The 23,384-nt window shown below is 35.0% G+C and overlaps 1 protein-coding gene across 28 annotated transcripts in view; it reads left to right on the forward strand.

Annotated features, from left to right (window-relative positions):
* Positions 1-23,384, forward strand: part of HDAC9 (histone deacetylase 9) — a 911,202-nt gene that overhangs the window by 462,831 nt on the left and 424,987 nt on the right. For 13 of the 28 annotated variants that reach the window (XM_038557033.1, XM_038557034.1, XM_038557035.1 and 10 more), the window contains 3 exons: positions 16,155-16,396; positions 20,529-20,694; positions 21,698-21,824. In XM_038557033.1, coding sequence (XP_038412961.1) covers positions 16,155-16,396; positions 20,529-20,694; positions 21,698-21,824 — 535 coding nt within the window. Of the gene's footprint in view, positions 1-2,335; positions 2,446-16,154; positions 16,397-20,528; positions 20,695-21,697; positions 21,825-23,384 lie in introns of all 28 variants that reach the window. The other 15 variants (XM_038557029.1, XM_038557048.1, XM_038557052.1 and 12 more) reach the window with 7 other exon arrangements.

Here is a 23,384-nt window from a genome sequence, read left to right on the forward strand (position 1 = left end):
GCCCATACAGTTCAGAAATTAGAAAACTGAGTTAAGTTGTAAGTCTACAAATGAAAAATTATCCATGATCATAAATAAATTAATCTGCCTTGCTTTTGTAGCTGTCAAATTATGGATAGCAGTAACTTGGAGAGAGCTTTATTGATCAGTGCATGAGATATCATAATTTTCTCAAGTTTGAAGTTGTTCTTTTTTGAGTTGCCTATTCCTCATAGGCTTCCAAAGACTTATGCATTGTTATTATTGTTATTTTTTTATTAGAGGGTGGGGGTGGTCAGGAGTAGAGAGAGAGAATCCTAAGCAGGCTACTTGCTCGGCATAAAACCCGAGGTAGGGCTCAATCTCACAACCTTGAGATCATGACCTGAGCCGAAACCAAGAGTTGGATCCTTAACCAGTTGAGCCACCCAGGGGCCCCAACATATGATATATGCATTTTTAAAGAAGATTTATATTCCTGGCTTTATTTTACAATTTGGCTTTATATATTCTATTTGCATAATGTGGGGAAGTTGTCATATAGCAATTTAAGCTAAGTGAAAAATAGCGCTCAATTCTAATGTACAAAAACGGAATCTAAGATGCTAATTTTTAAAAATCATTATTTTCATTCTGAATAACACTTACATGCACTACAATATTTATATTCCTTTCAGTTAGTTGTACCATATGCTTATGATGTTTGTTGGGTCTTTGTTCCTAATTCTTTTGGTTAAGGTATTACTTTTATTCTAATATTTTACTAATAGGATATTAAAATACAATTCAAGATATTCTAAATTTTAATTTCATACCTTCTTTTCCTATAACACATAGCAAATGACATTATCTTATTTTTAAGCTCATCTTTGGGTTCCACTGTTCCCCATTCTTGTTGCCCTTATCCTTTTAAACTGTAAAATCTATGAATGTAAGGATTATGTCTTAGTTTTCTTTGTATCTCAAATGCTTAAGCCAACATTGAATGAGTATTTTTTAAAGTATCCCATGGTTTGTTTATCATATAATTTAAAATTGAGAATCTAAATATTTTTCAAAGGGAGGAGAATTTCTGAAAGTAATTTCTTTCTTAGCATCTTAACATCCAAACTCTGCTTGCTCACAAGATGACTTAATCAGCACCATATCAGAGACAGCTTGCTGTGTTTACCATTGTTAGTTGGGCCAGCATATGTCCAAAACAGTTGGAATGAGAAAAACAGCATTGACTTGGAGCCAAACTAGAGAGAGGTGGGAAAAAAGAGTTTTTAGCTATTAAACAGGACCAAATGCTTTGGACAGTATAGGGTGCTTGGGGGGGGGGGGGGGGGGGGGGGGGGGGGGGGGGGGGGGGGGATTTTTTAGCTAAAAAAAAAAGATTTAGTTCATCTCTAAATGCACTGAAATAACAAAAATAAACTGGTGATGAGCCTTTAATTTTACTTCAGTGAGACTTGGTAAGTAATGTTATCTTCTCATGTCAACCAAAGAAGGAAATTCTAAGATATTTAAATGGTGGGTAATTTTTTTCAGTTTTATTTTCAACTTTAGTTGGTTTTTTTTATTCCTAATTACTGGCAGTACTCTGACTTTATTAAGCAATGTGAGTGCCTTCAATTTGAGCCATCACATTTCATAGAATCAGAACAATATATCTGATTTTTCTCAAGTTGGGTATCGTATTGCTCTATAGTAGCACTTGTAAGTAAGGAAAATATTTATTCTTGTAAGTAATGAATTACAAAATATAAGTATTTTTTGTTCCTTACACCCCACTGAGAAACAACTCTTGTAGAAGAAGTTATGTTTTCACTGAAACAAAAAATGGAAAGTAATATTTTGCTATGTACAAGGGAAGCTTGGAGGAAAAGTCGCCAAACACCACAATCAAGGAATAAAACAATTTTGACCATAATTGGGTTTTGTATCTCAGGCACAGCCTGCCCTCGGGTAATTTTTAATTAGATAAACCTTTTCTAAAGAGTTTCTATTTTCCGTTCTCTGTCATTTTCTCCTGTTTGGGAGGAGCTCGTCTCTTTCTCTCCTAAGAACCCTTTCCTTTCTCTGGGCAGAACTGCTCTGCTGGTTATTGATCTACCCAGGAGGTCAGTGAAGGCCAACAGTAATTGCCTCCCTCATGAGATAGACTTTCTGATAGAGACTAACATATACTCTATATAATTTAGTGGTGGAGAGAATAGCTTTGGCACTAGAAAGAAGCTTGAGAATCATCACTGCAACCTCTTTGCTTGATTTGTTTTCTACATGAGGAACCAAAGGCCCACAGAAATAGAGTGATCCAAGATTAGAACTGGAGACTCAGACCTCTTTCTGCCATGTTCTGCTTCTATTCTAGCCTTTGGCAAGATATTGCACATGAGCCAGGGATGAAAAGAAGAATGATGGAATACTTTATACATTTATTTATTCTCTAAAACGACAGGATCCCATGAGTGAGAGAATCAGGTAAAACACAGACATGTTTTTAACAATGTGATCTGACTAGCGAGTTTGGGGAAAGTATTTTCAGAATAGCATTAAAGATGGACATGAGGTTTGTACCCTGGGACATGGAAGGGAGGATGCACAAGAAGGGATGGCACTGTGTGTTCACAATCAGAACCCCTCAGGCCCCGAGGCTTGGTTATCAGGTCAAGTGTGTCAGGCCTGGCTTCCTCTTTTCTGAAGATGAGTTTTTCTTAGGAGGTGCCTTAGTCTTTTATGCAAATGGACATCTGCTGTGCCAGTCCCACCTGCTCCAGACATGCCCAGAAATTTCTGAACCTTGGCTTTGACTGAATCCTGCCTCCTGCCAACTTTACCTTGAGATGAATAAACCCAGCTGAATAGCCTACATCGATTGAACAGACACATGCCTAACTCAGCAGGTTGAATTTCCTTACTGACCTAAGGAATCACGTGGGGTTCTAGCTCCTTCCTTCTCTCCCTACCCGGCAGGGAAAGTGACCCCTCTACAAGTACATTTCTCTTAGGATAAATAAAAACTGCATCTATTTTTTGTTCTCTTACTTCTTTTGTTTCACTGAGGTAATATTTACTTCTTACAATTTCTTTCAAGGATTAAAAATTCCAAACCATTGATTTAAAACATTTTTTTAAACTAGAACTTAAATTTTTGCTTAACAAATGAGTTCTCAAGCTGCTGAATCTCCTCTACCAGTCTGATCTACATTATGTTATGAATTCTGTGGAAAATAAAATTGAAACCATTGGATTCAGAATGGCTTTGCTAAGCTCTATGATTAGCAATGTATTTCCTATGATCTTGGGTTACATTAATTTAAAATTACATTAATATCTGGAAGAACATTCGGGTAACTATTTTTTTCCATACTTTTTTTTTTTTTTTTCTCTTACAATGCTAACTACTAGGGCTATTTTGTTTGAGGCACCAAATTTCTTTAGTGGTTTGGCTACAGATCTATCACTAGGGCATAATAGTCAACCTTGTAGTAGTATTACTGTAGCTTTGAGGTACATGTGATGTTTCTTTAAAACCTCAAGGTTTTAAAATATTCAGTATAAACTAAATCAGCCCACACATTATTAACAAAAATTTTAATGTCAAATAAAGACAATATCCTGTAATTTCTAAACATTCCTTTCTTAAACTCATTCAAATGTTGATTTCTATAAAATGTACTGGTCTTTGAATACATATATATATGTAATTAGATAGCAACTGCTACACAGATGGGTGCAGTCTGTGTTCTTTATTTTATTAAAGGAAGTTTCAATTGAGCAAATATTTGTTCTAGTTATCTCTGCTTCATGGAAAGAGATAAATTAGAAGGAAAACCTACCTGAATTGTTTAGTGTGGAATATGGTAAAGTGACTTTCATTTAACATCATTCTAAATTAATATTTACCATGAATTTAAGTAAGCAATTCACCTTAAAAAAAGATGTTATATATGTGACCTTACAAGAAATTAACTTAACCTTTAAGTCACCTATAAAATGGGGATAATAGGCTGCTGTATGAAATGAAAAAAATTCATGCAAAATTTATAACTAGTGCTCAGCACACATTGCTCACTTAAAAATGCCATCATGCTTCTTTATATTTTTGTTTTTGTTTTCCAGTTAACTGCAAAATGCAAAAAACAGGCAACAAAGCCTAAAATTAATATATCAATCCAATGAAAATTCCAAGAGCTTCTTTACGTGGTGTTTTCCTTGTCAGTGTATTCTGCTTCCTAATTATGTAGGATAGAGAATAGAGAGGCAGCTTAAAAATTTAATTATCACAGGAAAACATCACTATGTGAAAATAAAAAAGTGCCTCTGCAGTCAATTTGACAGACATTTTCTGTCAGGGGCAGGTAGTAAATATTTTAGGCCATGCTCCTCTGTGGCACTCAACTCTTGACTTTTTAGTGTAAAAGCAGGCATAGACAGTACATAAATGAATAAGAATGAATGTATTACAATAAAACTTTATTTGTGAACCCTGGAGTTTGAATTCCAAATAATTTTCATATCTTTTCTTTTTTTAACCATACAAGAATGTGAAAGTCATTCTTGGGTCATAGGTGGTTTAAAAAACAAAACAAAACAAAACGGGGCTGTCTGGGTTTGGCCCATGGGCCATAGTTTCCTGACCCTTGCTCTATAGAATCCTGTTTCTTTTTAATACTTTAAATAACTTCTTTCTTATACTTTGTTTGTACCAAGCATACCACTTCAAGTTGTAGACTAATCATCTCACAGCTGTGCTTAAAATATTAAGAGGCATTCTGTAATGTTGACAGTTCTCTGAATACAGGCCATTCCTATAAACAGATACTATGAGTTCTACCAGAAATAGAAGTTTTAATGACATCTAATTAAATAGAAACTGTAGAGAAAAATTATTACATTTTCTTATGCTAGATTATGAAGATCTTTAATTAATGTACAGAAACAGATATATTTATTTATATATATATTTTTTAATCCGATTTTTCTGATAACCTCATGGCCTTCTTTGAGGTAGACCCTTCTGCTTATCTCCAAAGTTGTGCCTTAATGGCTAGAGATCATCCCTCATAATGCACAGAGAATCATACACCAAAAAAGCTCTGAAATCAGAAAAAAATAAACCACCACAGTCTATCCTGTCAAATCTTTTCTCACACTGTCAAAAAACAGCTGCCTCTTCCTTTTTGTTACTACTTACTTTCTTCAATTAAAAAAGTAATCTAAAAATTTATGAACACATTTAAATCTCATTAACACTATTTACAGTTAATTATGAGTCAGTACCTCCACCTCTGATACAATCCAATGGGATTTAGTAATCAAGTACTAAAGATAACTTAGTTAATAGGCAGTCTTTACCTGTAAGTTAGTGGATTCAAAATGGAAAGTAAAATGAATTTCAAAAAAATTGTCTAGACTCAACAGAGTTTTCTATAGCTAAAAGAATGAAATACCAAATTTGCACTTCCTAAATACAGACATGTTTCTTAAAAAAAGCATCGAAACACAGGTGTTAAGAAAGATGCTTTGAACTCACCTGAAAATACACAAATGTGTCAAAATATGCCGGAATGTGTTCTACTACAAATCTCTCTATTGTATGTATTGGCAATTACAGTGGTTCTCTACCTCTAAAAGAAAAAAATATGTAATATTGTTTTAACAAAAAACTCTTCAGTCTTGTTTATATCAAGGTATGCGCCAACCTGAACTGCATAGAAATTAAACTGGATACCTGTTTTGTAGAACTCATGAATAAGAGGAGTGGCTAAGATCATGGACTCTAGAACTGAATGGTGTCTGTTTTTATTTCTGTTGTACACTTAGTAGCTGTGTAACTTTGCCCAAGTTCCTCTCTGGCATCCATTTCCCTCATCTGTGAACAAGGATCATGATCATGTCTACCTCATAGGTAACCAGATAGTCCAACCTCATATAGTATTGTACAAAAGAATAAATGAATTAACATCTATTTTATAAAACATTCAGAACAGTGTTTGGCACGTAATGAGCACTGGTATTGGTGTTGGCTTCATAATTTAAATTAAAAGAAAGCAACTCTCCAGACTGACTAACATTATGGTATCTTTGTTCTTAACCAAGTTTAGAAAGCCAAATTTGGAACCGGCATAGGGAAGTCACATTTTATTAGAATGCTCAAGCCCTGAAAACTTTGCATAATTCCAAGCTTGCATAATTATTTTAAAACTCACATATTCAAAGTGCTTCCTGACAAAGGATAGTGGGTATTTCTACTTATGAGCAAAAGTGGTGCCACCATGTGGCAATAACATAAACACAGGTGCCAATGCATTTGTCTGGCTAGATTTGAAATTATGCAACGTTAGATGAATTTTTTATTTTTTAACATTTACTTTTCCCCCCAAATTTTATGTACAAAGTGAAACTTTATTATTTCCAATTCAAAAATTCCAAATTCCCATAATTCCATAAAACAGTAATGCATGTTCTTTGAAAGAGCAGTAATGTAATTTGCTTCTGATTTGAATTTAGCAAATAAAGAAATAATGCAGTTACAACAGTGATTTTCAACTGAATTCCATGGAGTCTGGATTCCCAGGGGAAGGAGCAGAGCGGAAGCTAGTGGGTGAGACATGGGTTCCTCCTGAAGAGTTGTGCTGTTTTTTTATGTTGGGGCTATTCAGAAGGTTTTATATGAAGGAAGTGTCCAGCTGTTTAAAGAAAGGTTTTTAAAGCCAGTGCAATCCTGTATTAGAAGGTTTTAGTGGGACTGAAGACTTTTCATTTTGTAATGAAGATTTTTTTTTTTAAGATTGTATTTATTTATACCTGAGAGACACTCTGCCTCTCTCAGAGGCAGAGACATAGGCAGAGGGAGAAGTAGGCTCCCGGCAGGGAGCCTGATGTGGGACTCGATTCCGGGACCCCAGGATCACGACCTGAGCCAAAGGCAGACCAACTACTGAGCCACTCAGGTGCCCCTGTAATGAATATTTCCTGAGAACTTAATGTATAGCCCAGACCTGGACAAGGAAAAAAAAAGTGCATTGGTTGAAATCCTCTTCCCATTTTGCAGCATTGAAGATTAGTGGGCAGAAAGGAAATCTCAAAGAGGAAGCAAGGGAAGCTTCATGCCTGGCATCTCTGCTCTTTCTCTCCTTGTACTTGCCTGCACCTTTTAATTCATGCTGTTATTTTGAATATATTAAGCATTGAAACTCTCAGAAAAGATTGAAATATTTTTTACTGGTGAAAGGTAATTTTCCTGGCAGAATGCAAGAACCAATAAAAGCTCTTTTTCTCCTATCAAGAAAGAACACAGTTACATACTTCCACAAACAACAGTTCCTGTTAGAAGAGTGGGAACACATTCTTTGGAAAATTATATTTGCTGAATAAACAAAGGTATTTGGGACATGAAGAATGTTGTTACAGACGTGTATCTGCTGAGAGAGCTGTTTGGCCAATCAGCATTCATTCAACTGAAACTTATTAAACTTATTTTACATTTCAGATGATGGACTAGAATGTGGAGTCAGAAGGGAATCTGCTACTATAAATACTAGGTTTTCATAATTAGAATAAAGTATTGTTAGCCATTTGCAAATAGTAATAATTTAGTAATTATATGTAACCTAGAAGAACATACAAGTTTTAGGAACAAAATACATGAAGGAAACAGTTTGTCCCCCCCTTCCTTGTAAAAACCACTTTGTTTGTCCCAGGTGATGAGTTGTTATATGAGGCTATATAAATAACTTCTGGGGATTAATATTTATATTTTCTATTTTAAGACTAAAATTTCTCATCTGCCGAAGGTGTCATTCGCAGGTAATATTATGTCAGGTTAAATTTTTATCTCAGATTACAAAATAATATGGATTAGGTTCTTAGCTCCTATTACCTGGAAGTTGCAGAAATTGGCTTGATCTTGTTTCCATCATGCAAGAAGCTCAATGAAGCTTTTACTCAGTTCTCAAATAGTGAGGAACTAGCAAACACTGCAATAGTTTAGAACTAAGTGGGTATTACAAATGAGTTGGCAATTCATGTTTGTGTTATGGTTTGTTATGACTGCTTAATTCAAAAGCATATTTGCAGAGAGGGAATTTGAATTAAGTAAATCAAAATAGTAAGGCTTTGATTAAAAAGTTAGCTTTCTTTAACTTAAATGTTGATATTTCAAGGCCTACTGAAATTTTAGTCATTTGTGGTTATTTTTGTTTCCTGCTCAGACCCCTGGGAAATAAGAGAATAGTAAATCAAAGCCCAGATTGCTTCTTGCATTTATTTTCTTTTCATTTATGCCATGTATTAGTGTACTCGAAGAAACTAAAGACATGTATAACTTGAACAAAATCACTTTGAGGGAGAATTATATTTCCGGACTAATCAATTTAAATAATTCTTGTTATAAAAATTATTCTTTTCGTGTTTGATAATTTCCTAATTCTTTTTTATTTCATGATGATGCTGTCATAAGTAGAAACAGTGGAAAATCAGCTAGGAATATTTGTATTACTAAAATGATATTTGGGCAGTTTTGTCATCAGACTGAGGATATATTACCTGTTTTTCTCTTATCCCATGTTTGATGTTACTTAATTCATTAGTTTACTCAAATTTATTAATTTATTTTTTCAGAGAAAATGTGCTTTCCAAGACAAAAGTGACACTACACATTTCAATGAAAAGCCTTCACTAAGGGGTATTCTATATTTTTAAAATCAATTATTGGTTATTTTAGATAAAAAGTTAAAGAATTTTGATTAAATTAACTTTGGGAGGCTCCATTCTTTTCTATTTACATATATTAATCTAATTCTCCATTTTTCAAATTAGAGACGAAAAAATTCTTAGCTTACCATTCTGGCCTGATTTTCTGATAATATAACATGGGATGATCATTTATAAATTAGGCCTTATTGTTTAGATCATTCTGTACTGTGACCTGTTCTTGGTGATCCCCACTGAGAAAACAGCATGGATGGGTAAATTTTATTTGAGTCTTTCCACCCTACTTTGGTGGTTGTCACCTGTCAGTACACTGAGTTTTCAGGGTACATTGAGATCTGGGAAATGTGAAATAACATAATAGATAAGAAAATATTTGAGATCATTTTTCCCCCCAAATACTTATTCACTATTGCCAGAAACTTACTCAGTTATCAATAATTTAAGCAGTTGAATAATATTTATCTGAAATTCAAGTGGTCAGGTCAAAAGGACCTAGAAAGTAATTGCTTTAGGATTTTAATGCCATGTGTATATGTGTGCATCTGTGCACATATATTTCTAATTTTATTCCCATATGATTCTTCGGTCATTTATTCATTTATTCCTCCTATATGATTCTTCTGTCAATTATTAAGTTATTCTTTCATTCATTCTAGGTATGCATGAAGGCATTACTCTGTGTTCATGCTATACTAGACACTGAAAATACGGTCCCTCCTCTCATGGAACTTAGGATAATAGTGAAGGCAGACAAACAAATTTATGAAAGGAATTGCAGAATTTAATAGGTAAATGCAGTAAGACTTGGAAAGACCTCCTGCATCAAATCATTTTTATTATATGAAGGTTAAGTAAGAATCAGCCTAGAAAAATGGGGTGGGATTGGGTTTTAGAAAGCAATGACATGTATGAGGTATCTCTGAAATGTAGGTGAAAGCATGGAGTGTTGAGGAGCTGCAAGATCAATGTGACTTAACTGAAGGGAGAGTAGGTGGTGTTGAGGCTAGAAACACAGGCTGAAAGCATACCAGACGGGGACAGGCCAGCCATGTTAAAGACTGGTGTCCACTGATGGATTTTTTAGCCTGGAAAGTGACAGATGACTGCTTCAGTAAAACAATCAGTGGTGGTGGTGAGGTCTTCGTGAATTCAAAAAGGATTTGAGAGTGGAAAAGATGATTTCTGTCAATTAGATATGGGTGATAAAAGGGAGAGAGAGGAGTCAGATACCACTTCAGTGTTCTCTCGCTGCAATAATTGAGACCAGAGGTACTGGGGAACGAGTAGTCTAAGACAGCTAAATGGAGAGTGCCAGTAGTAGTTATACATATGGGTTGCAAGTTTGGAATAGATGTTTAGGATGGAGCTAGAATTGTTACCCTCAACAAAGCAAATACAGTCCTGGAAATGGAAGGGATCATCACGGAGAGTCCTGGTGAGAAAATAGAAGAAGGCCCGTGTAGGATTCTAGAACAGCAACATCATTGCCTTTCATGTATCATGTTTTCTACATAAGTTTATGGGTTGATCTTCTGCAGCAAAATATGAGTTCTCTGAAGGCTTTCCTGACTTCCCTTGTTGACTAAAAGCTTTTTTGTTATTTAATAGGGCTTTACAAATATTTGCTGAATAAAGAAATTAATGAAAAATGATATATCAACCTGATGATACATAATAGCAATGACTACAATGTTGTTCTAGATACATACAGTACTAAATAGTCTCTGATACTTTATTTAGATAGTATATCTAAAGAATTTGTACAGCTATGTAGTTATTGAGACAAAAGCCTAGAGAAACAAGATACAAGCATCAGGCATGCCCTGTCCTCCAATAGCTTTTTGTTCCAGTATAACCAACAGGTTATAAGGAGTAAAAATGTAAATGAAAATACGTAATTGTATGTGTGTAGTTCCAAAACATTCTTAGAAGGGGGTGAGAGGTGGTAGCAGGATTTCAGAAAAGGAAATAACGAGGTGACTGAAATGGGTTTAAATCAAGTTCATGGAGCTGAGGGAAGAAAAAGACTTGAGTTCTTCTATTTATTTCCCCAAGCCCATGGATTCTACCTGAAAAACTCTCTCCAGCTATCAAAATAACCAATGACAACGAAGTGGCAGTGAAGGTAAAATCTGTCCCCCATTGAAGGGCAAATTCCTTAGATTGCTCAAGATGCGATTGACATGCAGTGCTATAGTTAGAGCAGACTATGATGTGCTACTTATGAATTGTCGTCTACCCATCCCCAAGGCCTCTTCAGTTTCTGTTCAAGAAGGCTCACAATGAAAACTACTTACGTTAGCTGATCAGACAATCAGAGCAACATTTGTTTCTCCCCAGGTCTAGCGATTGTAGTTCATATGTCCCCTTGCCAGTGGTTGTGGACAACCATTTCCTTGGTATAAACAACTTAGTTTCCACATAAACTGGCTCTGGGCAGCATTGGTGATGCTACTACACCCTGAGTTACAGCTGTGGTAACTATGAATATTAACTGAGATAAATATGGTCCTAGTTTTTATTGCATTTTTCAGGTTTTGATTGTTAGGTGAGTTGATGCATACAAATTGGTGGTGGGATGGTACCTATACCAATCTTTTGTGAAAACCTCTAGTTTGCACTCTACTGCTTTGAGATCTCCTTTCAGAGGATCTGCATTAACAGTCTTCAGCCATAGTTATGATAGCTGTAAATGGTCAAAATTGTGCCTTCTTAGAATTTTTCTATCCATGGGGTTTGCAAATTGTTCACTTAAAACAGTCTTAGAATAGATTCTTGTTTGTAAATTAGCTAAGAGCAACCAAAGATTTCTGGTTTTGAAAATAGAAAATTCTTCTTACTTACCTGTGCTATAAATAACAGTATCTAAAGTGAAGAATTAAACACTATGGCTGCTAGATTATCCTTTGAACTCTGAATTAACACTTTATTTATTTATTTTTTTTTATTTATTTATGATAGTCACAGAGAGAGAGAGAGGCAGAGACACAGGCAGAGGGAGAAGCAGGCTCCATACACCGGGAGCCTGATGTGGGATTCGATCCCGGGTCTCCAGGATCGCGCCCTGGGCCAAAGGCAGGCGCCAAACCGCTGCGCCACCCAGGGATCCCTGAATTAACACTTTAAAAAATATTTTAAAAAATGCTTGTCGAAGAAATTAAGTTACAACTATCAACAGGGTATGTCCGTTACTTAAATAAATGTGGTTAATATACATATCTATGTGATCTGAGATTTTTATTTTGAAATGGGAGCTTTTTTGTTTCCATGTTCATTTAAAAGTAAAAACTATTTCTAAAACAAAATTGCATGAATTGATTAATGCTAAACAGAAGAAGAAATAACTATCAAAGAAGCAGTTAAGAAAGACACTGGAGAAAGAATGAACAGGGCTCTGTAAAATGATAATTAAGACTAGTTGATATATATTTGGAAATGTTCTGACTGGGCATTTGGTATTAGAATAATAATATAAATATAACATATATATGTGTTGGCATGTAGTTGAAATCTCAGACAAGCATAGTAAGTCCAAATAAAGTTATGAGGTCTTGAGCTAAAGTAATTGAGATCTGTTAAGAAAACATCATTTGTTTATAACTAGTGCTACTAATAACTACAATTTGTTGCATCAACTTCTTTCTAATTTATGCACCACTGGCACCTGTTCTAAGTAATTTGTAAGGAATTTGCATGTTCCTAGACAAGAAATGTTATGAATAGAGATGATTCCATTTCCTCATTGTTAAAATTGGTGGTCAATTTTTTCTTGTAAGTTGATTATTTCTAATTATGATAATATAGCAGCTGTGGACAATGCCCTTTCTTTCACATTCTGTGCTATGAGAGTGACTATAACTTGTTGAAACTCCGCCCTGGTCTTGTGTTACTGTTATTGCTCCTGGGGAGGCTTATTAGCCTGTCACAGACGCTGTAAGAAAAATCCATCATTTCTTTTGGAATACGATGAGTCTTTGTCACCCACAATGCAATTAATGTTAAAAATAGAAAGAATGGTTATGATATGATTATGATTAGCCAGAGATGAGCTATTGTCCAAGTAACAGAACTAATCCAGCAGGCCAAAGATGACCTACACAGCACCATCAGTTTGCTGATTGCCATTTCTCTCTGAGTTTGATGAAATATTCATGCCTTCCCTCTCCTCTCTGCAAGCACTATTGATTTCTTGTATAAACGCTGCTATATTTAGTCTAGACAAATGGAATGTGGATTGCTGCTGAATAAATTGGATGAAAGGCTGGGATCTTGCTTGCCGCTTTCTCTCAGTCTTGGGCAATTATTTATAATCAAGAGCAGTTTTTGTAAGTTGAGGGTGATTTTTCACAATTTAGTGATTAGTCTCTGAACAAAGGCAAGCAGTTAGACACAATCATTTCTGTTGGGATAGCAGGTTAAGAAGTCAAATTACCCTTTGAGGTTTACAATAGCTGTTTTGGAGAGTTCTGGGACTTTTTTCACCCTTATCTTGTTTTGTAGGGAGGGGTTTTTTTAGGGATTTGATGTTCACAGTTTATGGATATGAAGAATGCCAACAAGAAGAGACCCCAGGGTCTCCTGAAATTCTATATTTTGACTTTATAGGGTTAAATTCTGACCTTTGTTTATTGGGATTTCCATGCAAACACTGGGGGCTGTAGTTTGGCCTTTTTAATGCAAAAATGAAATACATCATTAACAGTCATTGCTTTTCATTGGGACCATGCCAACTCTATAAATTAATCCTCAAAATCTCATGTTACTCCAGAGTCTTGATTGAAAGTTCTGCATCAGACACTGCAACTAAGAACTGTTAAAGGCCATCATGCTCGTTTAATCCCAAACTTGTCATAATTACTATCTCTATTTTCATAAATATCATTACTTTAAAGGACACCATCCACCAAACTATGGTTTATTGATAAGTTGTTTTACCATTTTCATTAAAGTGACATATGTAGTACCATCAATGCAAGCTTCTGATCAATACATTGAAAAGTGACCAGTGTTAGCAACCCAAGATTGATACCAACTCATCTCCCACCCCACCCACAGGTGCACACCACATGCCTTGTACGCACATGCAATTCAAGTGATAAGTAAGGACATTAATGTTTCATTTAGTATTTGCAGCCTTAACCTCTACAGATAAGATTTCTGTTAGTCTTTCTCAACGTACTGAAAATAGCTCTTAAATCCACATGGAATATTAACTTTGTAGTTCCCAACCTGGAATTTGCAAATCTAAGTTACTTACAGTAGTAGTCAGAGCATTAGATGCAATTTGGAAAAATACAGAAAAGTAAGAAGGGGAAAATTATTCTTATTTCCAACCCAAATACAGCTATCTTCTGTTCTGTATCTCACCAACCTTTGCTACAAGAATTCAGAGACTAATACAATTAAAAACCCATTAGGATATATGCTCTAAAAGGGCTGGAATTTTTGTCTTTTTTGCTTTCCTACTTTTTTGCTTTCCTCATTTAAAATCAGGCTTTGGAATTTAAGATTCTCAATAAATGTATGTTGACTTAAGTTATATTTATTTAAAGAGTTATCATAGGGTATATGTCACTTTTCTTACTGTTTTTTCCTTAATATTGTAATAGCATTCTTCGTGTTCCCATAAACCTTACTTTTAATGATTATGTGCTTTTCTATTATATGGATGTGACATACTTTACTTAGACATTTCCTTGTAGTTGATGATTTCAATCAAAATAATACTTCAGTAAACAGTATGACATTGAACTATTTCTTTTCCTGTTACTATTGTCTTCTTAAGATACATTCCTAGAGTTGGCAAACTTGAATCAAATGGTAGATTATCTAATGCCTCTTCTGACATATCCCCAATTTTTTTTCAGAAGTTTTAAGCCATTTGGTAGTACCACTTACAATATATAATTATATATTTGGTCGTATGCTTACACAATGAGACATTATATACACACACATATGCACACATGAATCATATAGATGATATTTCATACTTAGAAAATGAGATCTTATTTTCACCTAAAATTTGCATTTCTTTACTAGTAAAGGTAAATTTAAAAAATTATTTATATTCCTGTATTTTATTTTTTTCCATTTTTCTAGAAGTTTTTCTGTTTTCATTTTCTAGTATTAAATGGAAATCTCATACAATTTTATTTGCTTACTTGCTCTTAATATTTTTGCTTTGTTAGCCAAACAGTGTTGATTTATTTTAACACATAAAAAAATTCCATTTTGATATAATTAAAAAAACCCAGAGCATTTATTGAGAAATGTGCTATATGTTGTAGGTACTTGGTATGGATTATCCCACTTACGCCATTTAACAACTCCCATGTTGTTACTGCACATATACCTTACCTATGAGCTTTTGTGTTTATACTGTCCTACAAGTTATCTAATAGAAGTAGTGCTGAGAATTTTATATACATTATCTAATTTTTTTAAAATTTAAATATCTTATTCTTATCAACTTAATTATTCTCATCCAATATTTCTTCCTCTAATGTTTTGATTTGCTTTAAGCTTCCTCACCATTTTTGTGCCTTACTCATTTTAGGACTAGATAACTGAAATGCAGATTATCATCTTTGAAAAAACATAACGTGGAGACTTGGCTACTTTTACTCCATGTTTAGACTTAGTGCCATTGTTGTGGTTGATTAACTAATCTACTCACCATTTTCAACATTTTTTTTTTTAAGATTTTATTTATTTATTCATGAGAGATACAGAGAGAGAGGAGGCAGACATAGGCAGAGGGAGAAGCAGGCTCCTCGCAGGGAGCCCGATGTGGGACTCAATCCCGGGCCCTGGGATCATGCCATGAGCTGAAGGCAGATGCCTAACCGCTGAGCCACCCAGGTGTCCCCCGTTTTCAACATTTTAGTGTGCAGATTTGTCCAATAGCTCTGCAGATACATGGTTGAAAGCTTTAATTCTTAAGGAATTCCTTAATTCTTGAGGAATATATCTTAGAATATATCTTCTAACTCTGACTACAAACTAACATGTTTGCAAGTATGGCAATTAAGTTGTGATAGAAGTTCTCTATTACAACTTGGCATCTTTTCCTCAATAGAGTAACACTTTTTGTCCTAAGTTGACCTGACTTGTGTAAGTCATCCAGCAAAGTAAGTTTTATGAAGGACTTTGATATCAGGAAATAATTGGGTTCATCTCTGTGGTTTTGGGGGGATTTTTTTGGGGGGGGGGATTCATTTCTTTGAAAAGAGAAATTTAGAAGATTCATGAAAAGAGTATTGCTGGGTAAAATTAGCATAGAGTCCATTTTACCAAAACTAATACACTAAAGACCTTTTAATGATCCTTGTAAAAAATGACTACACTTGTTGACATAAAATTTGTGTGTAGGATCTAATGTCTTTTATTTTTTGTTTCAAAATCAATGTGCTAATTTCCTATCCTCTGCCGTGCCCTCCACCCTTTTTTTTTTTCTCCTGTTTCTCTAGTGGATGTGAAGTCAGAGGTTCCTGTGGGCCTAGAGCCCATCTCACCTTTAGACTTAAGGACGGACCTCAGGATGATGATGCCTGTGGTGGATCCTGTTGTCCGTGAGAAGCAACTGCAGCAAGAATTACTTCTTATCCAGCAACAGCAGCAAATCCAGAAGCAGCTCCTGATTGCAGAGTTTCAGAAACAGCATGAGAACTTGACAAGGCAGCACCAGGCTCAGCTCCAGGAGCACATCAAGGTAGCAAATGTTTCCTTGCCTCTGACAGCTCTTCACTCAGGAAGCCTGCTACAGGACATGGGCATAAGAAGAGCACTTGCAGTGGTGCAGAGCGGGGTGGGGTGGGGGATGTTTCACAGCAATTAAGACATGGAAGTATGGCCTGGAGGAAATTGTGATTGTACTTTGGGTAAGTAGTAAGAATGCTGACTAAAAACCAGCTTTGCTCTTGGAGGGGCCTTTACCATTCTCATCCATTAGTTTACAGCGTCAATTGTAGAGAATAGTAACTTCCCAACATCTGTTTAGTTTGTCTTCTACGTGATTTTGTTCATTTGCCCCATCTATTCTCCACCAAGAACCATGAACTTGGGAAGATCTGTTTTATATTTTTTAAAAAAACTTCATAAACTATTTACCAGAAATGACAAAGACAGAGCCTTCTTGTTTTGGTTTTGATTTTTAAGTGGATTTTTAAAAGTTTTTATTTAAATTCCAGTTAGTTAACATACATGTAATATTAGTTTCAGATGTATAGCATAGTGATTCAACAGCTCCATACAGCACCTGGTGCTCATCACAACAAGCACACTCCTTAATCCCCATCACCTATTTTACCCATCCCCCCACTCACCTCCATATAAGTAAATGTTCTGAATATATCCTAATTTTCACCATGAAGAAGTCCTCATAATGCACACATTTAAAATAATGACATAAAAAGCTCAAGAGAATTATATATGAAGAAACTGGTGCAGATATTTTAAATATTTATTAGAGAAGTTTAGTAGACTGCAGATAAGAATTTAATGAAATAATTTTGGGAGGAGTTGACAATTAGAGCCAAGTTGCATAAATTATTCTAAGAGAAATATATCCGTGTCCCAGAATTTTTTATGATGGACTGTTTTGTTGTCAAGTCATTTTAGATGTATCTATGTATCTATTTCTTCTTGTATTATTGAGATAAATATCCCTTTCTCTTTATTTGTGAAGTGTCCTTCAAATTCTTGACAAAGACATTTAAAACAAAGCTATTTTGGTCTGATTAAGTAGATGTTTAGTTTGAATTTATTATGACAGTAACATAAAGCAGCGAATATTTATAATTTAATTCCATTTTTATGCCTATGTCCTTCAAAATGATGTAAATACATGTTAATTTAATAATACAATAAATTACAAGTTCTAGACACTTGATCTATTACTCATACATCAAATACAAGCACATTTGTGTCAGATTAATATAGATAACTAATCTATGTCAATATTATAAAAATTTACCACATTAATTTTAGCGTCTCAGAAGGTAAAAATGCTTCTTTTACCTTCTTCCCCCCATGTCCTTTTTTTTTTTTTTTTTGAAAGATACTTCTTAGCCTGAAAGGCCAATTTTATCTTCTTTTCCAAAAAAAGCTTTGATATCTGATATAAAACATTATAATTTCTTCTTTATTGAACTTTACTAAAAGAACTCTTGCAATTTATTGATCTATAAGATGTTTTAAAACTAAGAGTGAGAATTTTGTGTTGGGTCTCATATGGAACCAGTAGGTCATGGCTGTATTTTGTAGAATAGGAAACCTTCCTTTAGTTTATAGACTTATTTTTGAATGACTTTAAAGCATTATTATTTGACCCTTGAAAAAAATGTTAGGAATTAATGTTTAGATTTCTTTTTCCATTCATTCTTGGTGTGTTAGGATGACAATGATGAATGAATAAAATTTATATTTTTCACCATACTTTTAAAAGTAACTGTATAGTTCATTTTGCTGTGGTACCTGATTCATATTGCCCTGAAGAAGTTTAAATACTTCTTTTCATTTATGTTTAATACCTTTTGTAATTGTAAAGATCAATATAAAATATTTTAAAGTAATATATTTCACTTTAGTAGTAGTAGCTAGTAGGAAATTAATTGTTACTCTAGCTTAAACAAAGTAATACAGGAAGTTTACTGACATCTGGAAAATATAGGAAAAGCAGAGGCTCTTGTCAGAAAAAAAGATTCTGAGATAGCTAAAAGGAAAACTTAGGTTTTGAAATGATTTTCCAAAGTAATAAACTGTTTTCTCAGAAACAAAGACCTGCTTTAAAATGCCTTTTAAATTTAGGAAGCTTTTACTTTTTAAATCTTTTGTTTCATTTTACTTAACATTTTTTATGCTAAGAGTTGATGCTTTTAACATTCATTTGACTTTTATGTTTATAAGAAACAGTACATGAAGCTTTACTTATAGTAGCATTTTGAATCTTTGGCTTCTATAATCAACATCTGTTGAGTTTGATGCTATTATCCCATTTCTCTACCTAGTAAGCTGAGGCATAGAGAAATACTGAAACTTGCCCAAGACCACACAGCCAGTAGACAGTTGTTCCAAGGTTTGTAGCCTTGCCTTATCTGCCATCAAAGCTACCACATCATCCTCCCCGTGTCCTATATCAGAACATCTGAAACTGGGTGGTTGATGTTTTGTTTCTTTCTCTTTTTTTTCAATGGCATTCTGGCAATCTTCAGTAATGAATAATAACTATGGGAATTAAATTGTGTGCTTTTCTAGATTCCTAAAATAGATTAAATTTGATTGAAGCACTAAATCAATTCCACCAATCCCTGTAGCTGTATAGAATTAATACTTAAGGCAGGATTTAAGTACAGTTATAAATTCTTTTTTACAATGGAGTATCTAAAAACATCCAATAAGGGATTGATACATCAAAGCCAAAATGCCAAAGATTTCAATATGAAGAATAACTAGAAATGCTTCTAACCTTATCCTTCTAGGAAACGTGAGGCTATCAGGTTAGCATACAGAGTTGGCTTCCTTTTGCTCCAGAATGCCTCTGTTGCTATTCCACAAACCTTTTGGTTTTTCTCTCACTTTTTCAGCATAAATTTTAGGTACCTATCTAATATAAATAGCAAATTACACCAACTTTATTAGGATAGAGATCTAAAAATAGTAATGACAATTAAAATTAGTATGGTCCAAACTTTCAAACTAAATTTCATGTGCATTCTGAACATGTGTGATGGAGATTATTTCTCTTATGTATGAGGAACCAGGTGTTTGAGTAGTTTTGTAAGGTTTCATATCTAGTAGATTTCATATCTAGTATTCTCAGAGCCTAAGTAGAACTCAAAATCTTTAATTATTCCACAGTGAGCACATTTACTATTATTTGTAGGTATCTACTTCTGCATCTGAGGATAAATGGACTTGTCAACAGAGTTATTAAGAATCCTTCATGTTCATGTTACTCGTTGTTTGGAAGTGAAGTCAAGGGATTCAGACATACTGACAGTAGTTTGGTCAAAACAAAATCACTTCCATTAGTCTCAAATTTGAACGTTTTTTACAAACTGGATGAATGAACTAGGCTTCTGCTATATTGAGAGAAAGCCTTTTACAGATGTATAGCTTACATTAATCAGAACATTCTCTGTAATGTTTTGAAAAATTTTAAAAGATTTTATTTGTTTATTGGAGAGAAAGAGAGAGAGAGAGAGAGAGCACAAGCAGAGGTCAGAGGGAGAAGCAGACTCCCCACTAAGCAGGAAGCCCAACTCGACTCCGGGCTTGATCCCCAGACCCCGAGATCATGACCTGAGCTGAAGGCAGATGCTTAAGCAACGGAGCCAACCAGGCGCCCCAGGTTTTGAAATTTTTAACATTCATTCTGTTTCAGGTAGACTTCAGCCAAATTAACTGATTTCTCACCCTTCCTTTGGTTTATTTTTCATACCATTTCTCAGGATTGGAAATGAAGGTTTCAGTTGTTTATTTATAATTGGAGGGGCATGGTAGAACAGACTGCTAGGCCATTCTTGCCTTTGCCTATTGCATATATTTCAGGTGTACAAAGAGAAGCTACTCAGGGAACTAAAGAGTAGAGCAAATTTGGTAACGATTTTTGGTGGGGTGGCACAGGTAATGAAGCTACCTAAAAATTTGCTTATTGATGACTGAAGTCCATTTATGGCATTAGTTGTTTGTCTTTAGATTCAATAATTCACAAAAAAAAGTGAGTAAAAAATGTAAACTAAACAGAAACAAGTTCCAGAAGCTCCTAACAGTTTGATTTTGGTCAGTGATGACAATGAAGCCTAAAGAAATTGCACACTCTCATGTCTTTCTCTTCTCGCAAGTTGCAACAGGAACTTCTAGCCATAAAACAGCAACAAGAACTCCTAGAAAAGGAGCAGAAACTGGAGCAGCAGAGGCAAGAACAGGAAGTAGAGAGGCACCGCAGAGAACAGCAGCTTCCTCCTCTCAGAGGCAAAGATAGAGGACGAGAAAGTAAGAGGCACCAGGGTAAAAGATCAATCTCTTCCCTCATGTTTAGCTGATGTCATTCAGAATAAAGCCTGATAAGGAGTGAATTAAACTTATCGGAAAAAAAAAAAAGAAAGAAAAGAAACTTGTCAAAACTGGCTGCATTTAATTAAAAGAATAAACTAGGGACCCAAATACAAAGCGTTGACATTCACATCTCATCTCCCTGCATTCAGGCTGCACAGCGCCTCAGGAAGCAAACGGAGCATTGTTTGGCAAAGATAACTGATTTTTGTTGTTTCAAACCTTAAAAACAAGGTTCCATGAAAGCAACCTAGCCATGCTGTATTGTTTTATGATAGACTTACTCCTCATTTCCTCGCTAGACCTTCCACCTGCTCAAGTAATAATTGCTCTGTAAGTCAAGCCTTGCCTCCATCTAGTTTTTGAGTACCCAGACTTTGGGAAGATTTAAGGCAGAACATTTGTTGAAAAAAACTATCCACAAGAGGGAGACAGATCCAAATAATTCCCCTGTCTGAGGTCAGTTCAAAATCAGGATGTAGCAAGGTTTAAAATCAGATGACTTGAACTGGAACTGTCAGCAATATTTACATGCTTAATGCTCAAAAGAGTTTTTTAAAACACGAGTTTTTCAAACTAGCAATTCAGGAAAGATGACTGTATTGTGTTCAATCACTTCTATGGTCCCCTAAGACTCTTGATTTTTAAAAGACAATGTTTCATTCCTCATTTTCTTTAACCTTAAGAAAAAAAATAGTATTAATTTTGAGACTCCCCATTCTGCAGAAGCAATTAAAGAAATTATCAAAGGTCCTTTGAAAATTGGCGGTTTGAGCAGTAGTTATAAAACATTACTGTGCCATTCTCAAAAGCCCGTTTAGACTCTGGTTTCTCTTTTAGTAGGAAGCTTCCTATACAGTGACCAGTGGTATTACTTCTTAATTTTTGCTAAATGCTCCAGAGGCTTGAAAGAACAGAGCCCCAAATCAACATCTGTGTCTGTATGTGTGTGTTTCAGGGGCAGTGGCAAGTACAGAAGTAAAGCAGAAGCTTCAAGAATTCCTGTTGAGTAAATCAGCAACAAAAGACACTCCAACCAATGGAAAAAATCATTCCGTGAGCCGCCATCCCAAGCTCTGGTACACGTATGTTCAGTGTTTGGCCGTTTTTTTCCCCGGGGGGTCAAGAATATAGATTCTGTATTCAGCCAGCCTGGGCACAGACCTGGTGTCTGCCAATTCTCAGCTATGTGGCTGTGGACAGGCTCCTTGCATTCTCATCCTTCTCTTTGAAAAGATTATAATGATAGTACCTGCCCCTAGGGTTGCTGGAAAGGTCCTGTGAAATAATGTGGTAAAGCATGCAACAGAGAGCAGTGCTTAATAAATGTTAGCAAGTACCATCTCGAGGGCATGGAAGTAGATAGGTTTTTTGGTGAATGAATAACAGAAATGTGGGGTGGGGCATAGAAATTAGTTCCTATTTTGCATTTTTCTATTCTCAGATGGTGCATCTGATATCTTTACAATAATTTCTGAAGATTTGGCAGGTTGAGACTTTATTTTACTTGGCTCGATAGAAGGTGGAGATCTGAGCTATTTTTAAAAGACCAGAAGCTTTTCGACTTAAAAAAAAAAAAAAAAAAGGCAGGAAGACAAGGGAGGGAAGGGAAAGAGCATGAAGGCAACAAAGTAAAGCTAAGTCTTCAGGGACAAGTTTACCCCTGACCATCTGACTTCATTTCTTGCTACACTATGAGCCGAGCACACTGACTTCTCACACACAGGCTGACAACATAATACACAATATGATTACAGAAGTACAGAACCATGTTTCCCCAGGCCCAGTGAAGAGAACTATGAGATACACAGTTCTCCTTTCTGGAAAATATGAAGGATACCGTGTTTTTAAAAATTCGGACAAACCCTCATAGGCAAATATTTGGATAACAGGACTAATAGATAAGTTTTGATTCTCTGATGTTATACATTTACTGAATGACCATTAGATTTTACACTTAACTGTTTTTTCATTCCTCATGTCATCCAGGATAAGAGAATAAATACTTGATTACTCTATATTGAAGTTGTAAGCATCCCAGGAATTCTATTTGAAGAGTTATTATACTTCTAATTCTATTTTATAAGTATCTGCCCTTCTCAGCATCCATTGAAAAAGGGTAACTGAGGCAGATTCCAGTTATATAAGTACTTTTAAAATGTTTATGTAATTTCTATCAGGCATGTCAGTTGGCTTGAGAAGCCAGTCCCTGAAGAAAATGTTCAGATGTTCAGTTACCATCACAAAATATTTAGAAACAAATACCATTACTTAAAACCGCACACATAATTTATAACTGATTTGTATTCCTTCTAGGTTAAAGCTCATTTTAAGAAGAGACAATACCTTTTTTAAGTGGGAAACAACTATATGCAAAGCGTGTGTCAGCTGGAAGTTCTTTAGCTGTCCCCTTGGGTATATTTAACATGACTGTCAAATGTTACTTAGCAATCCTTTATTGTACTGAATTGAACTTCAGTAGGGGCCAACTCCAAACACTATAAATCATTCGTTTATGGAATCTGAACTTAATACCTTTTTTGCCAGTTAGGGCTAGATGAAGTGCCCTTAAACCATTTTTTGAGAATGTGTAATTCAAATAAATGATACTGGTAGAACCATCATCATGGTGGTGATCCCATGCC

Source organism: Canis lupus, chromosome 14 (genome assembly GCF_011100685.1).
Source record: "Canis lupus familiaris isolate Mischka breed German Shepherd chromosome 14, alternate assembly UU_Cfam_GSD_1.0, whole genome shotgun sequence".
Lineage (NCBI taxonomy): Eukaryota > Metazoa > Chordata > Mammalia > Carnivora > Canidae > Canis > Canis lupus.